At 53.6% G+C, this 21,781-nt stretch overlaps 2 protein-coding genes across 3 annotated transcripts; one reads left to right on the top strand and one right to left on the bottom strand.

The window, feature by feature from the left end:
- Positions 1-4,342: 4,342 nt before the first annotated feature.
- NAGS (N-acetylglutamate synthase) lies at positions 4,343-11,109 on the top strand. The gene is made up of 7 exons (XM_002696039.6): positions 4,343-4,898; positions 5,473-5,747; positions 5,862-6,075; positions 6,377-6,557; positions 7,384-7,555; positions 7,652-7,834; positions 9,513-11,109. The coding sequence occupies exons 1-7, from the start codon at positions 4,473-4,475 to the stop codon at positions 9,664-9,666; spliced, it is 1,605 nt and encodes a 534-aa protein (XP_002696085.2). The 5' UTR covers positions 4,343-4,472; the 3' UTR covers positions 9,667-11,109.
- TMEM101 (transmembrane protein 101) lies at positions 11,085-14,588 on the bottom strand. Of its 2 annotated transcripts, none has more exons than XM_010816346.3 (4): positions 14,431-14,588; positions 13,933-14,113; positions 12,918-13,064; positions 11,085-12,137 (listed from the first exon to the last, which is right to left on the bottom strand). In XM_010816346.3, exons 2-4 carry the CDS (start codon positions 14,074-14,076, stop codon positions 11,829-11,831), a joined length of 600 nt encoding a protein of 199 aa, XP_010814648.1. In that variant the 5' UTR covers positions 14,077-14,113; positions 14,431-14,588; the 3' UTR covers positions 11,085-11,828. The 2 variants fall into 2 exon arrangements, with proteins under 2 accessions (XP_010814648.1, NP_001039667.1); NM_001046202.2 differs by having other exon boundaries at positions 14,439-14,586.
- Between the last annotated feature and the right edge of the window lie 7,193 nt (positions 14,589-21,781).

Here is a 21,781-nt window from a genome sequence, read left to right on the forward strand (position 1 = left end):
ATATCCCATATGTACACTAAAAAACATGGAATCATTTTAAAAAACATTAATGCACAATCATGTCACACCTAAAAATTAATATACAAAATATCTTTTGTGCTCCAATTTACCTGATTGTCAAAATGCTTACTGTTTGTTTGAATCAGAATCCAAATAAGAAACAACAAGGTCCTATTGTATAGCACAAGGAACTATATTCAATACTTTATGATAAACCAGAATAGAAAAGAATATGAAAAAGAATATATACATGGCTACCCACTCCAGTATTCTTGCCTGGAGAATCCCGTGGACAGAGAAGACTGGCGGGCTACAGTCCGTGGGATCACAAAGAGTTGGACATGACTAACACACATACACACATATAACTGAATCACTTTCCTGTATAGCAGAAATTAACACAACATTGTAAATCAACTATACTTCAATTTTTAAAAAAAGGAATCCAAATAAGGACGAAAAGGGACTTTCAAAATACATCTTTTGACTTATATGTTCATCCTTTCCCCTCCTCCTCTTTTCCTTGAAATTTGTTGAACAAACAAAATTTACCAGGAATTGGCTGACTGCATGCCCACCGAGAGCTTTACATCTTCACCATGATTCAGTGAGATCAAGTTTTATGCTCTTTCCCCCATTTTACAGGTGAGAAAACTGAGGCTCAGAGAATACATGCCTTGCCCAAACCTCTATAACCAAAGAAGTGGCAGAGCCCAGGCCTCCTGTCTTCCATTCAGAAAAAAAAAATGGAACCTCATCCTCAGAGCACCTAGTTCAGTACCTGGCACGTACGTACTGAACAGTGAAGAGGGCTGCCTCAGGGCAGCCTGTGAACAGATACCACAGACCTGGCAAACCATGAAGCCAACCTTTCCTTGCCACAGGCTCTGCTTTTTATTTTTATTTTTTGCCACACTACAAGGCCTGTGGGATCTTAGTTCTCTGACCAGAATGAGATCTGCACCCCCCTGCTTTGGAAGCACGGAGTCCTTAACCACTGGACTGCCAGGGAAGTCTCATACAGCCTCTGCTTCTTTCTCTCTGTTCTCTCTTCAATAATTCATCCAATAAATAGTTGCCGGACACTTCTCACATGCCAGATGCCATCACGGCATGTGAATGAGTATGGCTGTGTGCCTCTGTACATGGGTAGATGGGTGTGGCCTCAAGGAGGAGTGGGTTGGGCTTCTAACTCTGGATGTTGTGTGTGTGTGTGTGCATGTGTGTGTACACAAGTCTGTGTACATTTGGATCTCCAGATCTACATGTCCCTGAACTTGTCCATGACTACAGCTGGGTGTATACCTACATGCTCTCAGTACCTTTGCATATATATGTGCACGTGTTTCTGTGTTTGACAGTTGCTGAGAAAAGTCTCTGCAAATATGCAAATGTGTGTCTGAGCAGAACTGTCTCTCTCTCTACATCGGTGTGTCTACACTTGTGTATCTCTCCATGTACACATGTGTGTCTGTGAGACCGTAGATGCTGGGAGTCTCTAGGTTATGTACTCTGTGTCTGCATATCTGTGTGCATCTTAATGGATGGTGTGGGTCTCTGCTTTTGTCTGATCTGTGTTTCTTCCTGTGCTATGATTGAGACTGTCAGCTATCAACCCTGGCCCTTCACCTGCCCAGATTCCTGTCACCTCCATGTCCACTTATACTAAGTGGCAGCCAAGGAGGACTCTAACGGGAAGGAAAACCCTGACCCTTCAAACCTGCCCCTGTGCCCAGGGCTGAGGCCCCTGCTGAGGGGAGGTGTCTGGAGGAGTTGGAAGGTTGTGTCTGCTCCCTGCATCTTGAGGACCCAAGACCTGATAAGTGCCCTGGGACTTCCCTGATGGTCTAGTAGTTAAAAATCCACCTTGCATTGCAGGGGATGCAGGTTGGATCCCTGGGCAGGGAACTAAGATCCCACATGCCTCTCGGCAACTAAGTGTAGCTTGCTGCAACTACTGAGTCCCCGTGCCACAACACCACAACACAGGCTCCCACGCGATGCAACAGAGACCCCATGTGCTGCAAGTAAGACCTGACGCAGTCAAATAAATACATATTTTTTTAAAAAAAGATAGTAGTCCAGTTCTGAGCCCATTGACAACAGATCTTGCTCCGAAAAATGAAACATCAGCCAGCTCCAGAGGGAAAAACAAAATTCAAGCTGGAACCATAGACCAACAGTGATCCTGCAGGCTTCAGGTCAGAGGGCGGGTTAGGCGAGGGTGCTGACCCCACACACCCACAGACATCTCCTCCAGAAGGCAGGGTCAGTTCCAACCATAGGCTGGCCTGCTCCAGGGATAGTGACCCCAGGCTCATCTGGCCTGGAGTTAATCATCTACTTGGGGTATCCCTGGGTCCCATTGGCTGTCTGCAGACACAGCCCTCTGGGCTGAAGCCCAAGGAGAGGGATGGAGATCCCCAGCCAGTGTCAGCCCCACCGGTCAGGGGAAATGGGGTGGATGCTCTTGGCTACTGGGCCTGGTGGGCCCTCGGGAAGCCCCCCAGCTGAGGACGGAGACACCAACCCTGCCCTCAGGGAGCCCAGTCTGAAAAGAGAGGTCGTCCTTGCCCCTCACAGGGGCCCCAAGTTGGCAAGAGGCAGGACTCAACTGCAGCTGGGGGGAAGGGACCTGGAAGAATTGACGAGGGGCCAGGACAGAGGCAGGGATCCAGATCAGCAAAGCGGGAGAGACCCAGAAGCGGGAAACTGAGTAGGGAGGGGTTGAGGAGGGTGGGCACTCTAAGGAGGGGCTTGGATGGAGAGACCAGGAAGGGAAAGCACATTTGAGGGTGGGGCTCTCTGAGAGCAGAAAGAAGGAAAATCAAGATGCCCCAGTGGATTCTGGGAAGTGGGGGGGGGGGGAGGGGAGCAGTAAAGAGAGAAGAGAAAGGCGGCCCTGGAGGTGGCCCCACAGGGCAAGGTGTACAAACCCTCCCTCTCATTGCTTCACTCTCTGTTGGAATCAGAATTTCGAAGTAGGGAAATGGAAAAGTCAGCGGAGATCACAGAGGTCAGCTCCTGTCTCCTGCTGACAGGAGTCTCCTGCCCAGGACAGTACGTGCATATACTGTGCTGTGTGCGTGTGTGCCTGCTTGTGTAACATGCACCTGTTCATGGGAATGTGTCTTTTAATGGGGGAGGCCCAGGAAGGATTGGTGCATTCACCCGGCATCCTCTGCGGTACTCGGGAGAGAAGAACCCAGACTGTGCTCCCTACGCAAGCAAAGCCCCAGGAGTCTTGACTGTGCGGGGGTGGGGTGGGGGAACCCAAGGGTGCCAAGGGTCTGGCCGTGACACTAACAAGCTGTGTGACCTCAGCCAATTCGTCGCCCTTCTGCAGTTGGTTTCACCCTCCATAAGGACAGAGGGTGGGACCCCATCAGAGGATAGTGTATCCGAGGGCAGGATGTGTACCACTGATTGCGCACTGGGTGTTTTTAAGCAGCACACGTATACAGTATTATGCAATAATGAATCACATCCTATGAAAGTTTTCAAGTCCTTTGCACATCTTGCTTAATAACATGAATCAGGAACAAAACTGCTTTGCCTCAAAGACCACCTCCACTGCTCATGAACTGAGTGACCTTGGCCCTCACACATTTCTGTGCCTCAGTCTCCTCATCTATAAAATGGGTATAATAAGAGTGTCCATTCTGGAGTCATTGTAAGGCTTCAGTGAGTTACTATTTGTGAAGTGGTTTGCCCAGGGCCTGGTGTTCTGCGTGTCAGCAGCTATTCTACCAAGGAAGAAGCCTCAAGCTTGCTATGGGATCTCTACCACCTGGCACTTCCTAACCATCTTTGTTTCCAACAGAAGTCAACACTATCCAGCTGGAATTTATAATATTTTTTAACCTGTTTATTTGTAAGGCTTTCTTAACAAGTGACATCAGCCTTCTAGTTACAGTCCTGATTTATCCTGAGGATAAATTTAAAATTTATCCACAAAGACAAAATTCTTCAAGGTGGCACCCAGTGGCTGGGGTTTGGCAAACCCTGGTAACCTCCACGTGATTCCATCTTCTTTGAGCTCAAACGAGGCAGAGGCTTCCCCGACCTCCGGGCTTTCACTCTTGCCCCATAAGCCTCCTTCCTTGGTCAGGCGGCTGCTCTGCCCTCTTGCCCTAGTCAGACTTCTTGATTGTTCAAGACCCTGGAGAGCGCCAGAGCCACCTTTGGGGCCCCTGAGCCCTTCTGAAACCGGCCTTGGCAGTAGATTAGACCCTCAGCCACCCTTTATCTCGGCCTCGTGACTCTCGCTAGTGGATTCCGTCACCCCCCTCAAGGGGCGGGGGATCCTGTCAGCGCCGCCCTCTGACCCGTGGCCCGACCCGCGGCCCCCTAACCGTCGTCGCCCCGCCCCGAACGGCTCAGCCCCGCCCCGCTGCAGGTTAAGAGGCCCCTGAAGGCAGGAGCTCCTGACAGACGGTCACTTGGTGGGGGGGCGATCCGGTCTGGTTGTCATGGCGACGGTGCGGATGGCCTGGGCCCTGTGGGCAGCGCCTGCGGGCAGGAGGCTCCGGGGCCCCCGAGGCACGGGGAGCGCCCGAAGGCTGAGCTGCGGCGCGCGGCGGCAGGCGACCAGGGGTACCAGCCCGGGACGCCGGCTCAGCACTGCTTGGGGGCCGGCTCAGCTAGCCCAAGAGGAGGCCGAGGGAGGCAAGGACGACGTCCATCCGTCTGCAGCGGAGGAGCCGTTATGGACGCCGCCCCCAGCGCCCCCGGTTCCCCCCGATTCCCCGGGGCCCCCCGCCGGCCGCTCGCTGGTGCAGCGAGACATCCAGACCTTCCTGAACCAGTGCGGGGCCAGTCCCGGGGAGGCGCGCCACTGGCTCACGCAGTTCCAGGCCTGCCATCACTCCGCCGACAGGCCCTTCGCCGTCATCGAGGTGAGCCGAGCCCGGCGTCGGGCTGGGTCACAGACCGGGCGTGGGGGCTGTGTGCCAATGTGTCGCCGGGCCTGGCAGGACGGGCTGTCGATTGGGGAGGGGAACCAGGAAGGGGATCAACGGAGCCCTAACGAGCGCCCGGGACTGGGAGAGGCCGCGGCCCTCTAAAAGCCTGGCTCCCAGCCCGGGTGAGGAGTCTGGGGTCTCCAGCCCGTGGAATATGATGCGCCAGAGTAGTCCTCCCACCCTGGGCACAGTTAGGGGTTCAGTTGGCCATTGGGGAACCTGGAGAGAAGCTGCCTGTGTCACCCCTCCCCCTAAGGTGTCCTAGAGTCCAAGGTCGCAGGGAGGAGCCGAGCGAGGAACGCTAGTGTGAGATAAGAGGATGATGGTAAGACCCAACAGGGCAAAGGGCAGAGCAGGTGGGCGCAGGTGACCAGAAATGGGGTCTGATAACTCCTGGCCAGGATGGGGATCCCCCAGAGGGGACCCTGAGGACCAGGCTGGAGGAACGAGCAGGTGAGGAAGGAGTCAGGGTGGGCGTCTTGCCCCCTGAACACCCAGTTCTCCGCAGGTGGATGAGGAAGTGGTGAAGTGCCCGAAGGCCGTATCCAGCCTGGCCTTCGCCCTGGCCTTCCTGCAGCGCATGGACATGAAGCCGTTGGTGGTCTTGGGGCTGCCTGCTCCCACGGCGCCCTCGGGCTGTCTTTCCTTCTGGGAAGCCAAGGCACAGCTCGCCCAGAGATGCAAGGTGCTGGTGGACGCCCTGCGGCACAATGCGGCAGCTGCCGTGCCTTTTTTTGGCGGCGGGTCTGTGCTGAGCGCTGCTGAGCCAGCCCCTCACGCCAGGTGAGTGCCGACCCTGCCTATCCCGGCGTCCTCGGATCACGCCACTCCACCTGCGCAGCCCCAGCCCCGCGGGGCCCGGAGGCGATCTCCTTGAGCCCCGCGTCTGGCCCACAGCTATGGTGGCATCGTCTCCGTGGAGACCGATCTGCTCCAGTGGTGCCTGGAGTCCGGAAGCATCCCCATCCTGTGTCCCATTGGGGAGACCGCCGCGCGCCGCTCGGTGCTCCTGGACTCGCTGGAGGTGACCGCGTCTCTGGCTAAGGCGCTGCGGCCCACCAAAATCATCTTCCTCAACACCACAGGCGGCCTGCACGACGGCAGTCACAAGGTGTGTCTCTTCCTTTCGGGTTCCAGTCCCCGTGCCTCCGCACCTCCGCTGAGCATCTCTCTTGCGGCCCCTGCACGCCTCCCTTATGGGCCGCAGAGTCAGTCTCTTCAAAGCCGCAAGGGTCGGGAATGGAGTGTCAGGGAGGGATTCAGCCTACGGTGTTTAGATCTGAGCTCTCCCTGGTGGAGGACTCCGGGAAGAAGTAAGGGAAAAGGGGTTAAGTGAGGAGAGGTCCGTAGGGCGGGGACGCAGTCCTGGTGCGGCTGCAGGTCGGAGGCTCACCCCCTAGTCCGGGACACAGGTCCTGAGTAACGTCAATCTGCCCGCTGACCTGGACCTGGTGACCAATGCCGACTGGGTGAGCACTAAAGAACGCCAGCGGATTCGGCTCATCGTGGACGTACTCAGTCGCCTGCCCCATCACTCCTCCGCCGTCATCACCGCTGCCAGCATGTTGCTCACGGAGCTCTTCAGCAACAGGGGTGAGGGCGAGGGCAGGGGCGCGCCGGAGTTTGGGGGGGCGGGGGGCAGGAGAAGCCACAGAAAAGGCTTCCTGCCCTTGCCAAACCTGGGGGAGGTTTGCAAGGAGGTGGACCGGCCTGGGCTGGAACTTGGGTGCAACTAGGCAGGTGGGCGGGACTTGGCTGTGTGGGAGGAACCACAGACCCAGGGGACCCAAGTGGAATGGGTAGCTCAGTTGGTAAATAATCCGCCTGCAAGGCAGGAAACCCCGGTTCGATTCCTGGATCGGGAAGATACCCTGCACAAGGGATAGGCTACCCACTCCAATATTCTCGGGCTTCTCTGGTGGCTCAGATGGTAAAGAATCCGTCTGCAATGCGGGAGATCTGGGTTCGGAAGATCCCCTGGAGAGGGCATGGCAACCCATTCCAGTATTCTTGCCAGGAGAATCCCAATGGACAGAGGAGCCTGGCGGGCTACCTCCAAGGGGTCACAAAGAGTCCGACACGACTAAGCGACTAAGTACACACACAGCAGAGGAGAGGTGGGCGGGGCCAGGAGCCGGGTGGGCAGGGATGGGCGGGACTAGGGGAAGTAAGTGGAACCACAGGTGAGGGGGGAACTCCAGGGACGAACTGCCTAGGAAAAGCATCTCCCTGAGTGAAAAACACAGACAAGTCTATGCAGACCATAGGAAGCATCTCATTGTGGAGAGCTCCCAAAGAAGGTAATTGTCCCACCAGCCACCTTCCTGTCTGGAACCTCCACCAGGCTGCGCAAACGTAGGAGTGGAGGGGACCCGGATCTCGGGCTGAACGAACTGCTCCTCCTTCATCCCACCCCCAGGTTCGGGGACGCTGTTCAAGACCTGCGAGCGGACGCTGCGAGTGCGCTGCCTGGACAGCCTGGACCAGGGCCGCCTCGTGAACCTGGTCAACGCCAGCTTCGGCAAAAAGCTCCGGGACGACTACTTGGCCTCGTTGCGCCCGAGGCTGCACTCTGTCTACTTCTCTGAGGGGTGAGCCTGAGGCCCCAGAGGGCAGGGGCCACGGGACAAGCCGGAGAGCTTTGGGTCAAGAAGAGGTCCCAGCCTGCCTCTCCCCCGCTGCGCCAGGTACAACGCGGCCGCCATTCTGACCACGGAGCCGGTACTGGGGGGGACTCCGTATCTAGACAAGTTTGTGGTGAGCTCCAGCCGCCAGGGCCAAGGCTCCGGCCAGATGCTGTGGGAGTGCCTGCGGCGGGACCTGAAGACACTTTTCTGGCGCTCCCGGGTCACCAACCCCATCAATCCCTGGTAGGTTCTGCCCTTCCTGGCTCCCCTCTCCAGCTCTCACCAGCCATGCGGGGGATCCACCAGCCTGGAAGGCTGGGCTTCCCCTCCTTTCATTAGCCACCCTTCCCCCATGAGAGATGGCCCGCACATCAGTGTGGCCCGCACATCAGTGTGGCCCCACATTCCCCAGGGAGCAGACCACACATGGAGCCTGAGATTTCTCTAGAGGCAGAGCACACTTAACTCTGCTTTGTCCTGTTAAGGTAGATGCCTTGAAGACAGTCTGCACCGGGCACACAGCCTGCCTCTCCCAGGGTCTGGAGAAATTCAGCCTCTTACCATTTTAGTCCAGGCCCAGCTGCCAAGCTCTGACCCCATTGCATCTCCAGTGGGACACCCCCTCCTCTCTTTCCTTCTGCAGCTATCTATCCCCTCATTCCCCTACTACTCTGCTCTGTGGGCACCAAGAACAGAACAAGAACCCTTCCCCAGGCTGCACAGCCAAGGCAGTGTGGAGAGAGGAAAAGGCAGCCTCACTCTAACCCTCCTAGCTGTGTGACTCTGGCTAGTTAGCTAACTTCTCTGAGCCTTAGCTGCTCCTCTGTGAAAATAGCATAACACCAGGCTATTGGCTGGTGCTATGAGAATAAAATCAGATTACAAACCTCAGGTTCTAGCAGAGTGTACAGCACATACAAGCATACCCCAGAGATATTACCAGTTTGGTTCCAGACCTCCACTATAAAGTGAATATTGCAATGAAGCAAACCACATGAATTTTTTGGTTTCCTGGTATGTATGAATGTTTACACTATATTGTAGCCTGTTAAGTGTGAAATAGCATTATATCTAAAAAAACAATGTACATACCTCAAATTTAAAATAGTTTTATTACTAAAAACTGCTAACCATCACTTGAGCCTTCAGTGAGCAGTCTTTTTGCTGGTGGAGGGTTTGAAATATTTCAAGAATTACCAAAATGCAACAAAGAGACATGAAGTGAGAAAACATCTGTTGGAAAAATGACACTGCTAAGACTTGCTCCACACAGGGTTTCTGAAAACCTTGAACTTGTAAAAAACACAGTACCTGCAAAGCACAATGTGCTAAGTTGCTTCAGTCGTGTCTGACTGTTTGTAACCCTATGGACGGTAGCCTGCCAGGCTCCTCTGTCCTTAGGTTCTCCAGGCAAGAGTACTGGAGTGGGCTGCCATACCCTCCTCCAGGGTATCCTCCATACCCAGGGATTGAACCCAGGTCTCTTATGTCTCCTGCACTTGCAGGCGGGTTCTTTACCACTAGCGCCACCTTAGTGAAACACAAAATGTGGTGTGCCAGTAGTAGGTTCTCAATAAATGAACCAGTGAGTAGTGAGCCCTGCTGCTGCTGCTAAGTCACTTCAGTTGTGTCCGACTCTGTGCGACCCCATAGACGGCAGCCCACCAGGCTCCCCCGTCCCTGGGATTCTCAAGGCAATTACACTGGAGTGGGTTGCCATTTCCTTCTCCAATGCATGAAAGTGAAAAGTGAAAGTGAAGTCACTCAGTCGTGTCCGACCCTCAGCGACCCCATGGACTGCAGCCTTCCAGGCTCCTCCGTCCATGGGATTTTCCAAGCAAGAATACTGGAGTGGGGTGCCATTGCCTTCTCCGGTAGTGAGCCCTGGCCTTGCCTAAAACCTATCTCCCACCCCCACCAGGTACTTCAAACACAGTGATGGCAGCTTCTCCAACAAGCAGTGGATCTTCTTCTGGTTTGGTCTGGCCGATATCCGGGACTCTTATGAGCTGGTCAACCATGCCAAGGGGCTACCGGACTCCTTTTGCAAGCCAGCTTCTGACCCAGGCAGCTGACCCTCTCTACCAGCCCTTCAGGCCCTGGGACAGCCAGTGTGGACTAAAGGCCGTGCCTGCTGGAGGAGACCCAAGGCAGCCACAGGCCGGACCAGACATGCTGGCTGAGTGAACTGCAGAGGAAGCAGCAGCTGTTACTCTACCCTGCCCAGAGAAGGGTACCCAAGGGAGGACAAGCACAGGAAGGAAAAGGGCCTGCCCAAGACCCCCTACTTGCTCCAAAGCCACAACCAGATGGCTCTGAATTTTCAGTCTAGGAATTTGGAGGGAGGAGGGCTTGCCTTTAAGGGCTCTACTCAAGGCTGAGGGTGGGCCAGTGTCTTTGACCACTGTGCTGTTTTGAGGCTTCCTTGCCCAAAATATCACCCACATCTGCCTTATATTCCACCATTCATTTTAATTCCTTCAGGTCTTAAAACATCTCAGGAGGCCTTGATTAAAATGCAAGTACTTGTCTGAAAGTCAGCTCACACTTGAAATTAGCACTGACCCTCTGGGAGCAACATCTTGCGGGCTGGGGAACCAGGGGTCTCCTAGAGGAAGAGAAGAGCTAAACGAGGCCCAGGCCCCGAGATGAATGCTGCCACCACCTCCCTCAGCCAACTGTCAGCAGCCCACTGAGGGGCTACCCTACCCCTCAGTTAGGAAACACCTTCTGTTCCACAAACCGGACTGACAGCAGCCCCACCTCCCTTGCCAGGCAGGGCTCAGAGCCAAGCCCACACTGGGAGGTCTTCCCCTTGGCCCCCCTGGAGGTTGTGTCTCCATCTTTGCAGGAGTGGGACATCTCAGACAGGCCAAAGTCCAAAGCCTGAGGTTGCATTCGGCATTTCTGACCCCTACGATGTGCCAGGCTCCACACTGGCTGCTGAGGCTACTTTCTGTCAGGAGGTGTGTGGATGTGTAGGGAGGGGACCAGGGGCTGTTGAGAGACCAACTCCCCTAGAGCAGCCTGTCTTCCCTGAAGAGAGGGGTGGCGTCGAGCACACAGCTGGGTGTGGGCTTTAGACAGACCGGGCCTGGAATCCAGATCTGTGGTTTCAGGCTAGTAGCTCAACCTCTGAGCCTCCATCTCCTCATCTGTGAAATGAAAATTCCTCAGCCTCAGAGTGGACCCTTAATCAGTCCTCTCCTTCTAGTTGCCCTCGCCAAAGATTTCTCTCAAAAGAGCTGGCACCAAATGGGGAGGAAAAGACAAGCCATGAGAGGGAGTGAGTGAAGGTCAAAGCGTGTACTGCAGGGAGCATTTGCAGACTTGAAAAGAGAGCCCAAGGACAGTGGGGATTCTCAGGACAGGGGCAAGGTCATGGGTGGGTCAAGGTGGGCCTTACCCGGGTATGGGCTTTCAAGAAACCCAAGATCAATCCCAGCCAATAGCAAAGTGCCCCGTGGGGAGAACAGAGAAGCAAAGCCAAACGTCTATATAAAATGTTTAATTTTGGAGGACTGTGTGGTCTGGTGTTTGGGAGGGCATTCACCCACAACAGGCCAACCACGGAGCTGGAAACAGAAGGCCAGAGGCAGGAAGCTGGCCACTGCCTGCCCCACCCCTGCACACTCCAGAGTAGACTGGGGCCTGCTCTGCCCTAGAGGTGGGTGACAGCTAGTGCTGTGTCTGCTCCTGGCACACCCTGAGAGCCCACGACTTGCGTAGTGCCCAGCCCCTCTACTCCACCTGGGCCTGATCCATGTGTCAATACATACACTGGGTTTCAGTCTCAGAAAAGCACTGCAGAGCCTAGCTGCATCTGCCAGGCTCAAAGAAGGATCTTTCACACTGGCTCACTTCCAGTTCCTGGTCTTCCTCCCTGTCTCCCACTCTCAGTGTCCCCCACCCTCAACCCCTGCCCCCATAGCCCTGCCTTACTCCATTTCCTGGGACAGGAGACCCAGGAGAACAGGTGGCCTCAGCTCTCCTCAGAACAAACAGGAAAAATAAACCCGTAGGGCAGAGTCATCAGGGCTCCCACCCCACCAAGGCCTGAGCCCAGGAACTGGGGAAGAGACCTGCCTCTTGCCAACATACACACACACACATGCACATAACGCAAAGGATCAAACAGACCAAAATGCATAAATAAACATAACTGGGCCAGCAAGGAGGAACAGAGGGTGGCCTTTAGTGGCTCCCTGCACCCATTCTCAGACTCGTGCTGCGCAACTCAGCCGTCAGTGGCCAGGATGACAGCGGCCCCGAAGATGCCCACACTCTCTCCAAGGAGCTTCATCTGGTTCCAGAACTCAACGCGTCGCGTGTTGTGCCAGTAGGCCACATTGCCATCAATGAGCAGCATGACCGGGGGCAGCAGGACAGCCAAGATCTGGGCAGCCAGGGTCACGTAGTAGCCCGACAGGAAGGCCAGGGCCAGGACGCCATAGAGCACGAAGAAGAGCTGGACCATCAGCTCCCCGCCCGGGAGATGGTTCAGATACGCCAGCCGGTCCTCCTTGCTGTGCTGCAGTGAGTAGGCCTAGAGACACACCATCCTCTGAGGCTCTGAATAGGCTGAGAAGCCTATTCTGGGAAGGCCACCCCTGAGATGCAAGCCAGCCCCTACCAGGTGGGCTTTCGACTCCCCTCTCAGACTTGGGACTTTCTGAAAATAAGACCTGTGTCTCCCATCAGACAAGGGAGCTCCGTGAGGCCAGGGTCTCTGTCTATCCTGACCCTGGGAGCTCAGAAGGAAAGAGGGTCCACAGTCAGGCTGGGGCTCTCACCTCTGAATACAGAGCTCTTCACATGGGAGATGGTGCTCTGTATCTAAGATGAAGCTAAGTGACTTGAGGCCCGTTGACATTCCCTTCCACACTGGCCCCACTCCCAGCACCAGGGAGGATATAACCGGCTCCCCCAGGCAGCCCCATCAGCTCTAAGTGGCAAAGCCCCAGGTGGGACCTGAACTCTACCAAACCTCTCCTTTGTCCCCTCTCTCAGTCCTCTGGGGGGTGAAGCCATGAGAGGCCCAGTCCCTCTTGTCCTCCTGGCTCTCAGGCTTGGGACTGAATGGTCAATTCACCCTCTTCTCTCCCTGGTGCAATAATGTTGGAAGAAGGGACTCTCAGCCAGGTCTCAGGCACTTGAAAGGCTCCCAAGGCCCAGAAGCTGGAGAGGGCAACTGCTGGGAGTCAAGCCCTCAGGAACTACATGCAAGCCTCGTTCTGTCCACCTCCCTGGGTTCTGCCAGGCACCAGGCATCGGTTCACAGCTCACTCCCAGTGAAGCACCTCCAGTTGACAATCCCCCAACCTACCACACAGACGAGGTAGACGCCCAGGAAGACCTGGCCGGTGGACTGGAGGGAACGGCTGCGGGGTTTCCGACGGTACAGCTCCCCAGCACCGCTGGCCAGCACAAGAAAGCCACCAATGATGGCAACTGTGCGTGAGTACATACGGACCTAGGCCAAGGCGAGGGGACCCCAATCAGAAACTGAAGCCATTGCACTTCTCCTGGCTGCCCGGAGTGCAGAACTGCCCATCTCTACACATCCCGGTTCATTTGATGAACCCTCTTTACCATTACCACGAGCAGGTAGAGCAGAGAAAGATAATTCTTTTTATCAGAAGTGGAAATTGAGGCCCAGAGGGGTTAATAAACTTGTCCAAGGTCCTACAGAAAGTGGCAGAACCCAGATACCAAGCGTTGCCCCTCTCCCCATCCCCAGGTCTGCACATTCAAAGTTCAATATTCTTTCTGCCATAGGGTATACTTTGTTCCCCAAACTAACCAATGATCTCACTGTCCAGTAGCTATTCTCACACCTGCCTCCCCTAATTGACTGCCAGTCCATTCCTTGCGGGTAATGCCTTGGTCCAGGCTTATCTCCAAGCCTGTAGTACCTGGTACAGGTCCTGGAATCTACAGGATTAAATGCTGCCCTCGGATTAGATAAATTTCATAAAATCTGATAGGTGGACTAGGTTCTCTCTAAGGTTCCTTTCTCCCTGGCTCTGATAACTAAACTAATGGTGTAGAGTTCTGGCAACCAGGTGACCTGGTTTCTGGTCCCACCTGTAATGCTAACTGCGGTGTAATTTTGGGAAAGTCTGTTTCCCATCTCTGAACCTCAATTTCTGCACCCTGAGGGGGAGGTTTGCTGGTCTCCAAGGTCCTTCCATTCTTGTGGTCTGTAATAACCGCCACAAATCAAGGGGGTTCAACCTTCCCAGGCTTCGCACTGTGCTCCTGGCTAGTTTGTCCAGCCGTCCCAGGCACCGGCTCCCCCGGCACTACAGCCAAGTCCCACCTAGGGGCGAGGTGCTCACCTTCAGCCAGTCCCCGTAGTGGACGTAGCCCCCGACGTAGGCGGCATAGGTGCTAATGGCAAGCTGGAGTGCGGCCCCCAGCGCGAACCAGCGCCGCTTCACTCCAAAGGACATGAAGCTAGCGCACAGCACGGCCGCCCCCATGTCGAAGTACAGGTAGGGTACTGGGATGTCGGGCTTCCTGCGAGTAGGGAAGGGGGAAGGAACGAGGACAGAGTTGAAGCACAGGATGAAGCGGGAAGAAGAGTCTTGAGACTCCTCGGGTTCCCGCAAGCTCCACTGCTTCTGCAAACCTGAGCCCCCTCTCATGGCTAGAACCCCCGCACTAAGCTCGATGCCCACCATACTCCAGACCAGAGTCCCTAACAAGTCCGAGGTCCCAGTTCCTCCCAGTCCAAGGGTCCCAACTTCTAGGCCACAACTTCTTCCCCACCTCACCGCACCCCCATTCCTGGGACGGGCCGGACCGCCCCCACCACATTCGGCGACCGCACGGACCCGCTCACCGGCGCGCCTCGGCCCTCTCAGCATACAGCATGAGCTGGCTGAAGCAGCCCCAGAAGGGGCAGCGTGTGAGCAACACAGAACCCAACTGCATGATCAGCTGCAACATCCACCGTCGCGAACCCGTCTTCGACGCCATCTTGAGAAAGGGCAGTCCGCCGCAGCCTCACCCGGCGGCCAGGGAGGCCGGCGCGAGGATGCGACGCACAACTTCCGGGTTTCGCGGGGGTTTTTCTTTCCTCCCCGCTTCCGTCGGGAAACAAAGCTCTCACTCTCTAGTTCTGGACTGAAGAAAGTATTGTAGCTGCAGGGTTCCGTTATTCTTTCTGCCCAGGGAGGCTCAAGAGTCCTTATAGGTGCAAAATTGAAAACTAGAGTAGAGGAAGGAACAGTAAGCGAACTAGCCTTTGAATACAGCTGAACCTGGGCTCCAATTCTAACGCAACTCTGTGACTTTCAATATATCTCCTATACTTCCCAAGATTCATCTGGGAAACTGGAATGACATCGATGTCACAGGGTTGTGAAGTTTAAATGTTGACAGTGTTGGTCCTAGCACATAGTAGGGCTTCAGTGAATGGTGTACACAACACACACACACACACACACACAGAGGAAATCACACACACGAAATCCCTCTGCTTCTGTTTTAACTTTAGAGTAAGAGGGTCTCCTCAGAGCCACTTGTAGAGAACTTTGGTCTTGGTTTGCCTTTCTTCTGTCCCCCGAGAGAAGAAAGACCTGACGAGGACATACGGGTCATCTCAAGCAGTCCGTTCCTCCAGCTCTAGCGCTCCAACTCTAGCCCAATCTACCATTTTTTGTCAGTTTAGCTGCATCAGGCTTCGGACTGGTCTCCCCCTTTGGCCTTGTTTGTTCTCAGATCCTCTATTTTGTTCTCATAACCATCAGGCACCTCTCCCTTGACTCACTTAGTACATTGCTGCCTGCCAAGTCGCTTCAGTCGTGTCCGACTCTGTGCGATCCCATGGACTGCAGCCTACCAGGCTTCTCTGTCTATGGGATTCTCCAGGCAAGAACACTGGAGTGGGTTGCCATTTCCTTCTCCAATGCATGAAAGTGGAAAGTGAAAGTGAAGTCACTCAGTCGTGTCTGACTCTTAGCGACCCCATGGACTGCAGCCCACCATGCTCCTCCATCCATGCGATTTTCCAGGCAACAGTACTGGAGTGGGGTGCCATTGCCTTCTCCCACTTAGTACATTAGCAATTGTATGTTTGTAATTTGTCTATTGATGACTAGATTAACACTAGATTGTGAGCTCCATGAGGGCAAGGACAATGTCTGGTTTCTGCCTATTATATCGACAGGGCCAGGTAGATGGGATGCATTCAGGAAATGTGTGCCAAATAGATAAGTAAATGAACAAAACGTGTTGCCATTATGTCATGTCTCAGTAACTGTTTGTTGAACAAATGAGCAAAAGTTCGAGGCACTCTGGGATTGTCACCACACGGCCACCCCCACCTATCTTCCTGCACCCCCTCTACCACCCTGCAACATACAAATTCATCTTCTAATATTGAAGACTCTGTAAGCATTTTTGTAAGGTCCTTTAATTCAGGAGGTGTGTTTCTTCCCTGGGGAAGGGAGAAGGTGCTTATGTTAAAGTAGCATTTCTGAAGACAGGAATTTAAAATTCCCAATCAGCCAGTGAAAGCTGGACAACAAAACACTTTTCATATCTATTTTTTTTTTTACAAAGTCACTATGATTAAAGTCTAGGTGTATCAGAAAGAATGTGAGAAAGGGACATATCCAGGTAAAAAACTAGGGAATAAGATTGTGTGACTGCTGGGGTGGGGAGTTGAGGGTGAGGGTGGGAAAACTTCAGTCAAAGGGAATGAGAAAAAGAATGGGTTAAAGGTTATTTTGCCTACCCTTCCTACCCCCTACCACCACATGAGACAAGTTTTTACCAAAATACAGGCACACGTGTGCGCGCGCGCGCACACACACACACACACACACACACACACACTACAGGCACATACTACAGTATCAACTTTCCAACTGTTTTTCTTTTTCCAATCTCCTCAGCTATCCCCGATTCAAATGAGACAAAATGCACAGCCATCAGGAAGGAGCAAAGTGCTGAGAACTGGGATCAGTGTATGTCCACAAAATAGTTCTAGAAGCCTGCCTGGCTTGTGCCCATGGGAACAACACCATTACCCACCCTACCTCCATCATAACTTTAGCAACCAGCTTCTGATCAAGTCCCCAGCAGCAGAGGCCAGGAACATGTGTGAGCAAGAGAAAGGAGACAAAGATGAATGCTTTCCTTATAGGGCTTCCCTGGTGGCTCTCAGATGGTTAGGAATCTGCCTGCAATGTAGGAGGCCTGGGTTCGATCCCTGGGTCAGGAAGATCCCCTGGAGAAAGGAATGGCAACCCACTCCTGTATTCTTGCCTGGAGCATTCCATGGATAGAGGAGCCTAGTGGGCTACAGTCCATGGGGTTGCAAAGAGTCGGACACGACTGAGCAACTTTGACTGTACCCGTCCCACCCCAGTTCCCTCTGGTCTTTCTACCTTTTAGTTCCCTCTTTCCCAAAGAGGTGTTGAGGACTAGGGGCCAGACTGCTCTTCCCAGGGCTGGGAAAGATGAGAGCATTGTGCTAGATCAGGGGGAAATAGGTGAGGGAGGGGTGGTCGGTCCTAGGCCCTGAGAGTTGAACACAGCCATTTCTCCCCTCCCACTACTCCACCCTGCCTGGGCAGACAATGGAGCCCCAAAGACCTCTAAGGACCATCCCTTTTCCTTTATCACAGCTCCATCTTCTCTCCCTCCCCCAGCTGCCTCTCGAGGGCTCCCCTGCTCTCTGGTTCCCCCAGGGCCTCGCCTGCACTTGCACTCACCAATAACCACGGTCACAGCCACAGTGACCAGCCCAGCTGGGAATCCACACTGCTCAGCACCACCCCACCAGCTGCCCAGGCTACAAGTCAAGTAACCCAGGCTGGCTACACACAAGTGCCATCAGGTCATCCAAGTTCCTAACGGCCTGTTGCAGGCCAGTCACATACCCAGGGGTTTGAGGCAGCAGCAGCATCATGCCTGCTATCCAGATGCCCGTCATATTTTGAACTTGAGATGCTGCAGTCGGTTGCCTACAATAGAGACGAGGCCCAGTGCTCACGGGGGTACAAAGGTCTCGGCCTCCAGCTGACTAATGTCAATCCCAGCCAGGGAGCACTTCCAGGCTGGCATGGGGGCCAGGGCTGCACCCCTGACTTGCTGTGCTGGTTCCCAGCCAGCTCTGCCAGCACAGGTGGCAGAGGCTCCCAACCCCAGCGGTGCCCAGCTCAGCTGGGTTGTGGCTCAGGTCTGGCTGCCCCAGGTTCCCAGGCTCCACAGGCTGCAGGGGTCCAGGCTTGCAAGCAGGTTGTAAGAGGTCTAGACAGAGTAGAGAGCACGGGGTGATGGAAAAGTCGGGGCGCAGGGAGGCTCAGCTGTGTGTGGCTGAGATACAGCTGCTCCAGAACACCTAGGCCCCCCAGGGCTCCACCAGCCAAGTCCCACAGGATACTGGGAGACAGCAGCAGCACCCACAGTCCACACAGGCCCTGGAAGGAGCCACCTGCTGAGTGGCCGAGACCACTGTGGCTCAGCTCTGACAGCCAAACTATCAGGGAACCTGGAAAGGGTCTAAGCAGGTGGAGGCCTCCCCAGCCCACACAATGCCCAAAGCTGGGCAGTTTCATGGTGCTGGCCACCTGCCGCCAGACCCTAAGCAAAGCTGATGCCCCACTGTGGCCGTGGCCACACCTGCTCCACCCTTGCCCCATGATGAGATGGAGTGAGGATGGCACCAGGCAGTCATGGATGCTGAGAGCTTGTGTTACTCTCCTCCATCCAAGATATTGGGAAGCGTGGTGATGCTAGGAGAGAAAAATAAATGCAGACACGACTCAGGACCTCACCATATGCCAGGTCCCCAATGTGGTCTCAAGGACACCTTCCCTCCATCTCTCAAGATCTTACCTGCTTACCTAGCAGTTAACAGCTAGGAAAATAGCCAAAGCTATTTCAGCCTGAGATCCCAGCCTCCTGACCCTCCCATCCCCAGCCACCCCTCATCCTGTTATTCCTACTAGGATGAAAGGCAATCAGGGAAGATCACCCTTTTAAATTCTCTAGACCGTTTTTACTCCCACTCCACACTCCACCTCACTTATTTCCCACACGATCACAGAAACTCCCCCTCCTCCTGCAAAGAGCGTCAACTAGATCTTGGCCTAATCTGACCACCGAGGTCAAGACCTCCAGCAGAACCCGTGTACTCAACCTCTATTCCTGGCACTATACTTGCAGAGTGCAGCAGCAGCAGCAGCTCAGGAATGGAAGAGGAATCTCAGCTCTAGTTACCTGCCTGCCTGCCTCCTGCCAAGCCCCACCACCCAAAGCAGGAGCAATCAGCTCTCAGGAAGCCATCATCATGAGGGTGGGGATAGGGGACAGGTTGAGGACATCTCCAAGCCCTTCTGGCCTTCTATCCAGGGGAGCAGGACCCTGCCCTGCTTTTCTAAGAGCAGGTGTTCCCCTTTCCACCTCCTTCTCTCTTCTGGAGCCCCAGCCCTCCTCTATTTCTTATCAACCATGACAACTAGGAGAAGCCTTGGATCCCTCCCTCAAGTCATAAAGCAGACAGGTGTCTCTTTTTTTAATTCCTACTTCCTGCCTAAGACAACTGGACACAAAGGAGGGGAATGTTCTCTCTTGTTCTCACTAGGCCAAAGGTCAAAGTACTCCTCTCTGGCCCTCAAGGAGTGCCCAGCCTTTCCTTCTGAAACAGGGGCCTGAGTCCAGGGTACCCAGTGCTTCTGCCTTGCCCTGGGAGGCCAAACATTTACTTTCTCTCTAGGTTCCTGAATGTGCTCAGGAGCTCTACCCAGCAAACTTTAAGAGAATAACGGCCATATGGAAGAAATGGTTACCAAGAGCCAAGCTTCATTAGAGGCTTCATTTAATCCTCAACTGAGACACTCATTTCATAGATGAGGGAACTGATGCTTGGCAAGTTTAGGTAAGTTGCCAAGTCATACTGCTCATTAGTGGCAGAGATGAAATCTGACATGACTCAGGCCTGTCTGAATCCAGGCAAGCACCTAACCACTAAGCTACAGTGACCCAAAGAGTGGGCCATCATCCCTTGTGCCGTCCAAACACCCCCCCTAAGATGTCAAGGTCACAGGTGAATAGTACATATGATGCCCAGAATGGTAAGGGCAGCTGAGCCACCACCACCAACCTAGGATATTACTCTCAGCTTGTGGTTGATTAGACTTAAGCCCCTTTGATTTAATTCAAGTGATCTTGTTCGAGCAAATTATACCAGAAAAACTTCATTATCAATAATCTTTGAGAAAACATTACAAACAGAAGGTTGACAGAGACTAGAACGGAACACAAGTATCAATTTTTAAGTCAGTTTAACAAAATTCAGAGGGCTCATGAAAGTCTCACCAGTTACCTAAACATGATGGCCACTAGGTGCCCACATGAGTCCACTATGCTATGCTATGCTATGCTAAGTCGCTTCAGTCGTGTCCGACTCTGTGCGACCCCAGAGACGGCAGCCACCAGGCTCCCCTGTCCCTGGGATTCTCCAGGCAAGAACACTGGAGTGGGTTGCCATTTCCTTCTCCAATGCATGAAAGTGAAAAGTGAAAGCGAAGTCACTCAGTTGTGTCTGACTCTTAGCGACCCCATGGACTGCAGCCTACCAGGCTCCTCCATCCATGGGATTGGACTGCAGCCTACCAGGCTCCTCCATCCATGGGATTTTCCAAGCAAAAGTACTGGAGTGGGGTGCCATTGCCTTCTCCGCATGAGTCCACTAAAAACAAGTTATACCCAAACAACTTTATTTCCCTTTTTGATAGAGTTGTCAGATGGCTATCACAAACATCTGGATCCTATTAAAGTCTCTCATACTATCCCTTTGCTGCTGCTGCTGCTAAGTTGCTTCAGTCGTGTCCAACTCTGTGCAACCCCATAGACGGCAGCCCACCAGGCTCCCCCGTCCCTGGGATTCTCCAAGCAAGAACCCTGGAGTGGGTTGCCATTTCCTTCTCCAATGCATGAAAGTGAAAAATGAAAGTGAAGTCCCTGTCATGTCTCTTTGTGACCCCATGGACTATAGCCCGCCAGGCTCCTCTGCCCATGGGATTTTCCAGGCAAGAGTACCGGAGTGGGGTGCCATTGCCTTCTCCTATACTATCCCTTTCAGTTCAGTTCAGTCGCTCAGTCGTGTCCGACTCCGAAACCCCATGAATCGCAGCACGCCAGGCCTCCCTGTCCATCACCAACTCCTGGAGTTCACCCAGACTCACATTCATTGAGTCAGTGATCCCATCCAGCCATCTCACCCTTCTCCTCCTGCCCCCAATCCCTCCCAGCATCAGGGTCTTTTCCAATGAGTCAGCTCTTCGCATGAGGTGGCCAAAGTACTGGAGTTTCAGCTTTAGCATCATTCCTTCCAAAGAAATCCCAGGACTGATCTCCTTCAGAATGGACTGGTTGGATCTCCTTGCAGTCCAAGGGACTCTCAAGAGTCTTCTCCAACACCACAGTTCAAAAGCATCAATTCTTTGGCGTTCAGCCTTCTTCACAGTCCAACTCTCACATCCATACATGACCACTGGAAAAACCATAGCCTTGACTAGACGGACCTTTGTTGGCAAAGTAGTATCTCTGCTTTTTAATATGCTGTCTAGGTTGGTCACAACTTTTCTTCCAAGGAGTAAGTGTCTTTTAATTTCATGGCTGCAGTCACCATCTGCAGTGATTTTGGAGCCCAGAAAAATAAAGTCTGACACTGTTTCCACTGTTTCCCCATCTATTTCCCATGAAGTGGTGGGACCGGATGCCATGATCTTCGTTTTCTGAATGTTGAGCTTTAAGCCAACTTTTTCACTCTCCACTTTCACTTTCATCAAGGGGCTTTTGAGTTCCTCTTCACTTTCTGCCATAAGGGTGGTATCTGCATATCTGACGTTATTGATATTTCTCCCGGCAATCTTGATTCCAGCTTGTGCTTCTTCCAGCCCAGCGTTTCTCATGATGTACTCTGCATATGTTAAATAAGCAGGGTGACAATATACAGCCTTGATGTATTCCTTTTCCTATTTGGAACCAGTCTGTTGTTCCATGTCCAGTTCTAACTGTTGCTTCCTGACCTGCATACAGATTTCTCAAGAGGCAGGTCAGGTGATCTGGTATTAACCCATCTCTTTCAGAATTTTCCCCAGTTTATTGTGATCCACACAGTCAAAGGCTTTGGCATAGTCAATAAAGCAGAAATAGATGTTTTTCTGG

Source organism: Bos taurus, chromosome 19 (assembly GCF_002263795.3).
Source record: "Bos taurus isolate L1 Dominette 01449 registration number 42190680 breed Hereford chromosome 19, ARS-UCD2.0, whole genome shotgun sequence".
Lineage (NCBI taxonomy): Eukaryota > Metazoa > Chordata > Mammalia > Artiodactyla > Bovidae > Bos > Bos taurus.

Coding starts and splice junctions, on each gene's coding strand:
- NAGS (XM_002696039.6), top strand. CDS start 4,473: ATGGCGACGGTGCGGATGGCCTGGGCCCTGTGGGCAGCGCCTGCGGGC. Junction 4,899..5,472: donor GGCCCTTCGCCGTCATCGAG/GTGAGCCGAGCC, acceptor AGTTCTCCGCAG/GTGGATGAGGAAGTGGTGAA. Junction 6,558..7,383: donor GGAGCTCTTCAGCAACAGGG/GTGAGGGCGAGG, acceptor TCCCACCCCCAG/GTTCGGGGACGCTGTTCAAG.
- TMEM101 (NM_001046202.2), bottom strand. CDS start 14,575: ATGGCGTCGAAGACGGGTTCGCGACGGTGGATGTTGCAGCTGATCATG. Junction 13,065..13,932: donor ACTACGGGGACTGGCTGAAG/GTGAGCACCTCG, acceptor GCCTTGGCCTAG/GTCCGTATGTACTCACGCAC. Junction 12,138..12,917: donor GCGTCTACCTCGTCTGTGTG/GTAGGTTGGGGG, acceptor GTGTGTCTCTAG/GCCTACTCACTGCAGCACAG.